General features: G+C 35.3%; 1 protein-coding gene and 1 non-coding gene across 3 annotated transcripts; one reads left to right on the top strand and one right to left on the bottom strand.

Annotated features, from left to right (window-relative positions):
* Positions 1–1,923: 1,923 nt before the first annotated feature.
* LOC133283804 (universal stress protein PHOS32-like) lies at positions 1,924–5,099 on the bottom strand. 2 transcript variants are annotated; one of them, XM_061480715.1, is made up of 3 exons: positions 4,240–5,099; positions 2,809–2,853; positions 1,924–2,510 (listed from the first exon to the last, which is right to left on the bottom strand). In XM_061480715.1, the coding sequence occupies exons 1-2, from the start codon at positions 4,997–4,999 to the stop codon at positions 2,846–2,848; spliced, it is 768 nt and encodes a 255-aa protein (XP_061336699.1). In that variant the 5' UTR covers positions 5,000–5,099; the 3' UTR covers positions 1,924–2,510; positions 2,809–2,845. The 2 variants fall into 2 exon arrangements, with proteins under 2 accessions (XP_061336699.1, XP_061336698.1); XM_061480714.1 differs by having other exon boundaries at positions 1,928–2,576.
* A 285-nt stretch (positions 5,100–5,384) lies between these two features.
* Positions 5,385–5,466, top strand: TRNAS-AGA (transfer RNA serine (anticodon AGA)). Its single transcript has one exon. It is a non-coding gene; the product is annotated as a tRNA-Ser (tRNA).
* The last annotated feature ends 3,393 nt before the right edge of the window (positions 5,467–8,859 follow it).

The following is an 8,859-nucleotide window of genomic DNA, read 5'->3' on the forward strand; positions in this document are numbered from 1 at the left end:
TGGAGATGGCAGCAGCTGATACAAACAAACTCACGTAGCATGGCCTAGGGTTCTGTGCATAAGTTATATATATAGGCCACTTAAGAATTAAACACGCAGTATTAGCATTAATAGCTACGCATAGTATTTTAATCCCAAACTTTGGAATCTGAACCTACTCATTTTTATAAGATTTTTCATATTTTTATTTTATTTTTCGCAGCACCTTTCCGGTACGCGCTTCTCCATTGCCAGTATCAGTTCTGGCACCATTTCTCATTATTTTAACTTGCAACTTGTTTTACAAGTCCTATATATTATTCTAGGAATTATCATGCACTTTTTATAATTTTCCGGGATACTTTTTCGGTGCGCGTTTATACCGAGTAGAAGAACCGGTATTTGCACTTTTCGTCAGAAAAGCGACTTTCAGCATTATTACTCACTTACTGCAATTATTTAAGTCTCATAATAATTATTAGGATCAATTATAAAATTATTTCTTAATTTCACATAATTACTTAATTAACGGTGCATGTTCTTACACTACTCACCTTCATATAATACTATTATCATTCTCACCCTCTCTCCGAAAAAAAAAAAAAACTTGAAAGTTTTCCCCTATAGCCTTTCACACCTGGTAAAGGTCGTCCCACAATCAATGATGGCTTGATATACTAAGTATCATCTTATTTTATTATATTATTAATTTATTTTAATAAATGAATAAATTATACTATTAAACAACATGCTTCATATGTTAAAATATCATATTGAATATGCATGGCACAATACTCGCACGTATTGTGAATTATTGTATTAAAGTTCATTAAGTGAAGGGTTTAACGATGTCAATTCCTATTTAAAAAGATTGGATATTTAAAACGTGAAGTTTCGGGACTAAACACCATAAATATAATAGACTTTAACATCCTAGAATTAAAAACTGACTAAAAACGCAACCTGTTGCTAACTCAAAGGGGAAAAAGATTACCCAAATATTTATAAGTACTTAAACAATATTCCTAAAATTTAAACATATTGGTAGAAAAAGTTACTTTGCGATCATGAGCTTTCAGGTAAAGTTAGGGAAATATTGAATGCGCATTTTCTGAATATATTCCACAACGATCTGTGTTATTGTCAGAATTTTGTGCTTGCCTTTTTTTCTGACGTAACTCAAGATTACACGGATGCTCGTATGCCTAATTCAATTGGATTACTCTGCTGCTCGTAACCACTTTATTGTATGAAACATCACACTAAATTGCACGGGTGAATTTTTTTTCTCTCTCATAGACTCCCAAAGTAGAGAAAATAGAGAAGAAAAAATAAAAATAAAATGGACCTCGCGTTTGATTTGTGAATGCATAAAGGAAAATTCTACGAATAATATTCCCCAACTATTGTTTCTCTAAAATATAATAAAACTTAAAAGTGTACATATATAATTATATAAATTCACTCATATCCAACCGATTTATTATGTTGTTCATACAACAAAGGTGTTACACTGCTATTTATCTCAATAGCATCTGCGAGATCATCCAGTAATAAATATTCTCTAGCTTCTCTAACTGGCAATGTATTAAATAATAACTACCGGATTTAATGCTTTACTGCTAGGTCTTTAAATATGTATTAGACATACTTATTTAACAGTTATTTTGGCATTCATGATATTCAATAGAAAACAATAATGGTTTTTAATTTTTTTTCCAACTGTTTTTACTCAATAAATAAGATTCTATTTAGTTGGACATAGAAGAATACAATAAAAAAATTTCAATATAATGAAAAAAATAAATAAATCACTAATTAAAAATCAAGTAGGTAAATTACCAAAATTAAAACTTCAGTGAGTAATTAGCAAACAAAAATAATCTGAAGTTGAAGTGGGTAAATCAAAGCAAAACATTACAAAAGTCTGTGGATCTCAAATAATAATATTCAAATTTCACAGAATTATATAACAAAAAGTTGTATTCAGAAACAATCAGTAAATTTCAAATCAACCACGCTTAGATAGCTTTTATGCCCATTAAGCTACCATAGAAATTTTATTTACAAATAGAAATATTATATTCCCCCCCTAAAAAAAAGAAAAAAATCATTTACTATGTCAAGGATTGCCTACAGTCTACCACCATTCCCTGAATTATCTTTATCAACAATATTTTACCTCATTTCATGTATCTATAAACAAAGGGAAAACATGTTGACTTGCCCAAAATAGTATTAGTTCTATCAACATAGCTCTATAAAATTATCTAGCTAAATAAGTGCTCTATTAGATTTATCAAGCTAAAGAAGTGCTCATCATGATAATTCAACCTCCCACAGTGAATGGGAACAATAAGCCAAAAACAGTCACAGGCAAACATGTACATCTGCGTGAAAGCGTATGTACCACTTCAGAACCAAAAACAATCTTCCAACAGCCCATAAAGGAACGCAGATCATATCAAGCCATACAAAATCATCCACAATCTTTCCAGACTTCATTATGCAGGAAATGCCCTAAGTACAACCTGACAGGAAGAGAAAGAGAGCACTCTAAAACCATTTCCACTAATCCCTTTTGGATCAGATACATTCTGTAAGCCAGTGAAAAAAAAAAAAAAAAAGATGCATGAGATTTATGAAGATATTTATAGGACAGCTTATTCAAGAAACTGCATCCATAATTGTTGTACTTAATATAGTTATACCTCATAGTAAGGACAAAGAGCACAGTATAAAGGTTGAGACCACATCCAATGAAACCTATACAACATATTTTTTTAACAAAAAGCATATAACAGGACAAAAAATGGTATAAGAGCATACCAGCAGAGACAGGTGTGAAGTAATTATTTGGCTCCAGCTAATCCTCTGTCCCAAACCAACCAACAATTAAGAAGTCAAATTTCAATTTCATAACCAGCGTATCAATGAAGAAGAAAACCAAATATCAACAAGGCCAATGTCTTGAGATCAGGTGCAGATATAACTCGAAATTACATTGATAAGTCAAATAAATAAAGCACATTGATATGTTAGAAGGCTCCAAATATAAAAAAAAATTAAAAATCAATAAAGCATATTTACAGATAAAATGATATTTTGAGAGAAGAAACTAATTCAATGACTCAACAATCACTACAAGCAATGCATTTAAATATTCATAAAATCAATTCAATAAACCTTAATTACAGACAAAATGAATTTTGGAAAGAAGAAACTAATTCAATGTATCAACATTCAATCCAAGCAATGCATTTAAAAATTCATATGAACAGAATATTATCCAGTTTTCATCCATCATCTAAATTTGACTTATCGCATATGCATTACAAAACCAACAAATGCAAATAAAACTACACGAGAACATTTAGCCATGGATTTAACATTCTCGGTCAAAGTTCATCAAATTTGGTATTTAGATAGAATTATATCTGAGTTCTAAAAAATGGGAAACCACACTTGACTAACGATAATCACCATGGTTTTCATGGTCTTTCCTCAGAAAATGAGAAAAATCCAGATTATTTTAACAATCTTAAATACATTATAAATCCACTCTAGCTTACATCTACTCTAAACCAGAAAAACACAATATTGCAACAAGTCAACAACTAGGTGATCAAACATGACCACTGAATGGAACCTAAGAAGTTTGGTTACTTAATATAACTGCTCGGTATTTGCAACAAACTGGAAAGAGATGCCCAAATGGGACCACAGCAAGCAGGGACACCATTTATAGACATGGCTCACAAGGGTCAGCCATAAAAGACTTTTACTATGATAGTACAGTTGTCTTATAAGATGCCTCCCTGACGTCAGCCAAGCTTTAGGAAAACGCAAGTCCAACGAATTTGAGAATGATTTGAATGCATTTGCAATTCCATATCATCAATCAAATGCCAAACCATATCAAAAGCTTTAGAAATATAACGTATTCATACCATCAGAGTGATTTATTAATGATGACATGCAACATCAAAATCCATATCTCACTAAACATACCATCCAGGTTTGTTCCATAATCATGGAGAACAGTGATTTCTCACTACTAATATGGATTTAAACAATCCACTCAAAAAGATTTGAAGATAGAAGAACTTCCCTTGATCCTAACATACTTAAATCACACTCTACACATATGACATCAAACTACATATTCAATTCTTCTAGTTCTAACAATAAAATTCAAGAATTTCCCCTAAATCACCAAAACGAAATAAAAAAATAAAATAAAAAACACAAAACCCTAACCTTTCTTATGTTGATGCGCAACCGGCACAGGCTTGATAACGGCCTCTCCCTCTTCGCCCTCCTTGACGGCCACAATGGCATCGCCGCCGGCACCAACGGCACCATCCTTGTCGTCGGGATAGCGGACCACGACGACAGGGCAGACGCAGTGGTGGACACAGTAATCACTGACGCTGCCGAGCTTACCGTCGCTGCCGCGGCGCACGGCGCCGAACCCACGGCTCCCCATGATGACGGCGCTGAGGCCAAGGCGCTCAACCTCCAAGCAGAGCCGCTCCTTCATGTCATGATCCTTCACGATGTGGATCTTGTACGGAATCTGAGCATCTCGTAACGGCTTCGCCAGATCAGCGGCCTTCGACGCCGTGAACGCGTCGAAATCGTCCTCGAGCTTCCGCTTGCTGTTGTGGTCGTTGTTGTTAACGTTAACGCTGGTAACGGCTTCCTCCTCAGAGTTCGGGTCGGTGTTGATGGAGAGGTCGATGGAGCCCCAGTCAGCGCCGAAGAGGACGTTCGTGGGGCTAACATGAAGGAGGATCACGGCGTCGCCGGGACGGATGTAGTGCTGGACGGCCCAGCGCACCGCGTAAGCGCTCTCGTCGGAGAGATCAACGGCCACGCCGATTTTGCGGCGGGCGCCGGCGGTGGGGGTGGGCGTCGCCGCAGATGAATGGTGGCGAGGGGAGGTTGGTTGGTGAATTCTAATTTGCGGGAGCTGTGGGTCGGAATCCAGTGTGGCTGGGTTCGGGTGGTGCTGCATTCTTAGTTAGGTTCGGAGAGAATAAAGAGTTTTCTAGAGAGGTTTCCTTTGTTTCTTACTTTTTCTTACTCAGAAGTAGGAAGGTGCATGAATGAAGGAACGGTGTTTATTTCTATTAAGGAGAATAAGTTATTAAATGATCCATAAATAGAGAGAGAAGTTGGGCTATGTTATGTGGGTTGGGCCTACCATGGCCCACAAGTTCATGATGTATCTTGGCCAGTGGGAGTGAGTAGAAATAGTGACATGTTCAAGTGCAACCCACACTTTAAAGTTTTGGATAAATGTGTTGAGAAGTTTGAAAGCCAAATTTGGGGGATAAGGTGACAATTGTAGTAAATTGTTAATGAATATAAATAATAATATAACAAACATTAACCATCTTGTGGACGTGCCGGAGTGGTTATCGGGCATGACTAGAAATCATGTGGGCTCTGCCCGCGCAGGTTCGAATCCTGCCGTTCACGCTTTTTTCTTCTATGTTAGGGGGCGTTTGGTACGCGGAATTTTGGAAGATTCCCAGGAAACTGAATTTTTCTAAAATTTGAATTTTGGGTATTATTGTAAACTGAATGTAAAAATCATATTTTTGAAAATCAAGATTCCTGGGTAAATAAATATTTCTCCTGTACCAAACGCCCCCTAAGTAGAACAACTTTTATCTGTTTATTTTGTAAGTTTTGGATTCCAAAACAAACATTAATTTCAACTTCCTATTAAGCAATCCACATTTATCCATTTTTCACTCTTAACATCTTACTTTTCTTTCTCATGATGAACTCAATACTTGTTCCAAAATAAAGTTAAGTATATGCAACTAGTTAAACATATATATAAAGTTCTAGTCATATATTCCCACAACATATATATACAAATAGAATCTCACATCATATTCCATATATATATATGTTTATGTACAATTGGCATCGTTTGACAATAACTCAACATGCTTCCAAGTTCATCTCTAGAACATTGAAAATAGACAGATGCAAAATAACGTAATCTATCAGAGTTTAAATTAAAGCCTCAAATTCAAAAATGAAAAAAATAAAAATAACAAGTCAAAACTCCCTTTTTCCCTATGACTTTGGCATATTAGCACTACACGTGCCTATGGCTAGTTAGCTACCGCTCCTCTCAAGCAACCCTTCCATGATGATCTTTTTCTTATACTGAACCGAATCAACTTCAGTGTCTCCACATATAGCCCCCTCATTGCAAGTCATTCTTCTCCTACGAGGAGGCACCACAAAGAGCCCAATTGAAGTGCAGACTATAGCACAGAACTTACCCCACAGAATCAAAACCAAAAGACTAGTCAAAAACAAACAACACACAGCCATGTTTGAACCAAAATATCCTTGTCTATTATCTCCAACATTTTGTTGCTGTTTCATCACCCCAATTCCATTTAGTAGCAACGATCTCAGTGGATATAGTTCAGAGGATGAGCCTGAAGCCTGAGTACTTGTTGAACTGCTAGAACTTGTAGAACAAGATGATGAGGATGGGGTGAATGCAGCTGAACAATGAGAAGAGGAAGTGCTTGAATTGGTTCCCTGTGTATTTTTACGTTCTTTGTCTGAGATTTTATCACCTTCTCCTTGTATGATATTATCCTTGTTTGCTTTCCTTCTCTTATTAACCTTCTTGCCCTGTAAGAAGATAATCAGAAATTTGTTAGTTATCCACAAATTAATAAATATCAGCACTATAAACAAAAATAAAAAATGTTAACAAAATGTTTCCAAAAATAACATTGACAAAAACGATTAACATAAACATGCATACATTAAAGGTGAGGATAATGGAGTAAGAAAACACTTTTTTATTTTGTTTTTTTATAACTACATTACCTTAAAATCCAAATGAATAATCATAAAAATAAACAGAGAAGGAAGAGTAGAAGAAAAGAAGAACACAAAGGAGGTAAATATGAAACAGAACAAATAAAAAGGAGAAAGACTAAACTCAAAATATGTGTTGAAATTGAAATAATAATTCATTGCATGATGGGATAGGTTATTCTAACTATTATTTTTTTTTTGCCTACTTTTCTCTATCATTTTCACGTACTATTAGATAGAATCTCAAGAAGAGAGAAAATTAAATGTTATTGAAGAGTGATAAACAAAGGTAGGTAGAAAAAATAGTAGATAGAATAACACATCCCAATTATAATACAGATTGGATTTTTATCCAGCACCCACTTGTATAATGTTTATATTGTATGATATTTGGACGCCATCTGAAAAGAATATGACAAGGAAAGTGTTCACTTATACAAAAGAAAGACACAAACTGATTGTGTATGCAATTAGAGCCCTTTTGCAAAGTTAATGGTGTCATTCACTAAAAAAAAAAAAATTGTTCTTTTTTTTTCTTTTCACTTAACAAGATTAAGGAACTATTATTTTTGAAGAAAAAAAAAGTGAAAATCCATCTACATAATTATTATTTGTCCGGCTAACCGGACTCGAATCGGATTAATTGAATAATTAATATAAAAAAAATTATGATTCACATGATATTCATGCAAATATATTTGTAAAAAATGGAAAGAATGAAGAGTAAGATTAACCAATGATGTCTCATTCAAAGCCGCCATCAGAGCCTGTCGAAGAGGGCCAACTTTGCCTATCTTTTTCTTGCGACTTCTACTCTCTTCTCCACCACCCTTTGCCACCGTCTTCGCCACCGTCAAAGCCGATGACACTATGGTGGGCAACACCGTGCCGTGCTTCTCCGCCACGGAAATATAGGCAAGAAGCGGGTCGGTGTTTTTAGCTTTTCGACGCGGTGGAACGTCGTCGGGTTTGAAACACTGGAATAAGCAACTTTTGCCTCTGTTCTTGGGCCTAGTCTTCGTGGAGTCCATGTTCGTAAGACGATGAAGCCTTAGAACTATGAGGAGATGTCGGCAGTTGTAGCGGTTGTTGAATTGGTTGGTGGGGGGTGGCAGTTTGGATTTGACGGTTGAAGAAGAATCATGGGCTGTTTGGATGGGAAGAAAATACGGGGGGAAACGTGATTGAGAATCTGAGAAAACGAAGGAAAATGTTAGTGCTGCGTGCAATGTGGACGGGTTTCTGTGATATGCAATGTGTGTTTTTGGGGGGTGGCGTTTGGGATTTGGTGGGTCCGTTTAAATCGCTGTTTGTCTATTCTGTTACAACACAGGATTAGGTAATTTTTATTTTTGTGTGTTTTTTTTTTTTTTTTTTTGTAATGGATTATTAGTCAAGTAAAATAAGATAAAGATAATTGAATTTGGATTTCAAAATTGGATAAAAAAAAACAGATTTTGTTGTAAATAATTTGTTGGTTGTCCATATCCGTTATGACTGTTGGAAATATTTATTATAACTGTTGAAGATATTATGGTTGTTGAAGATATTACCAGTGTTGGAGAATATTTTCAGTTATTGTAACTTTCATGTTTCCCAAACTTATAAATAAGGCATCATTGTAATGTGATAATATAATACAACAAGAATACTTTTTCCTATTTCTGTTATCTCTTGTCTTCTAGTTCTTATTAATTGTACAACACGTCATCAGCACAACTTCTACCAATGAAAAAAAACCCCACCGGCTAGTGAAGTCGTTCCACGAGCAGCCAGAGGAGACGAAGGAACGGGTGTATCAAAGGGTGCAAGATTCATCCAACTCTTGGGAGTTAGAACTTAGAAGGCGATCTCGAATCGTAGACAAGGAGATATATTTTGTGTGCTAGCAATTCAATATTTTTATGAACTTCAGCATATAGAATATAGATGTTCCCTCTGCGTAGACAAGAAGTGTTAGCAGTACATGGAAGTAAATAAATCTGCCTAGGGATAAAGATAATATGATAATTC

Source organism: Gastrolobium bilobum, unplaced genomic scaffold (assembly GCF_033153095.1).
Source record: "Gastrolobium bilobum isolate Gb01-03AN ecotype WA unplaced genomic scaffold, APGP_CSIRO_Gbil_v1 utg2155, whole genome shotgun sequence".
In the NCBI taxonomy this organism is placed as follows: Eukaryota; Viridiplantae; Streptophyta; class Magnoliopsida; order Fabales; family Fabaceae; genus Gastrolobium; species Gastrolobium bilobum.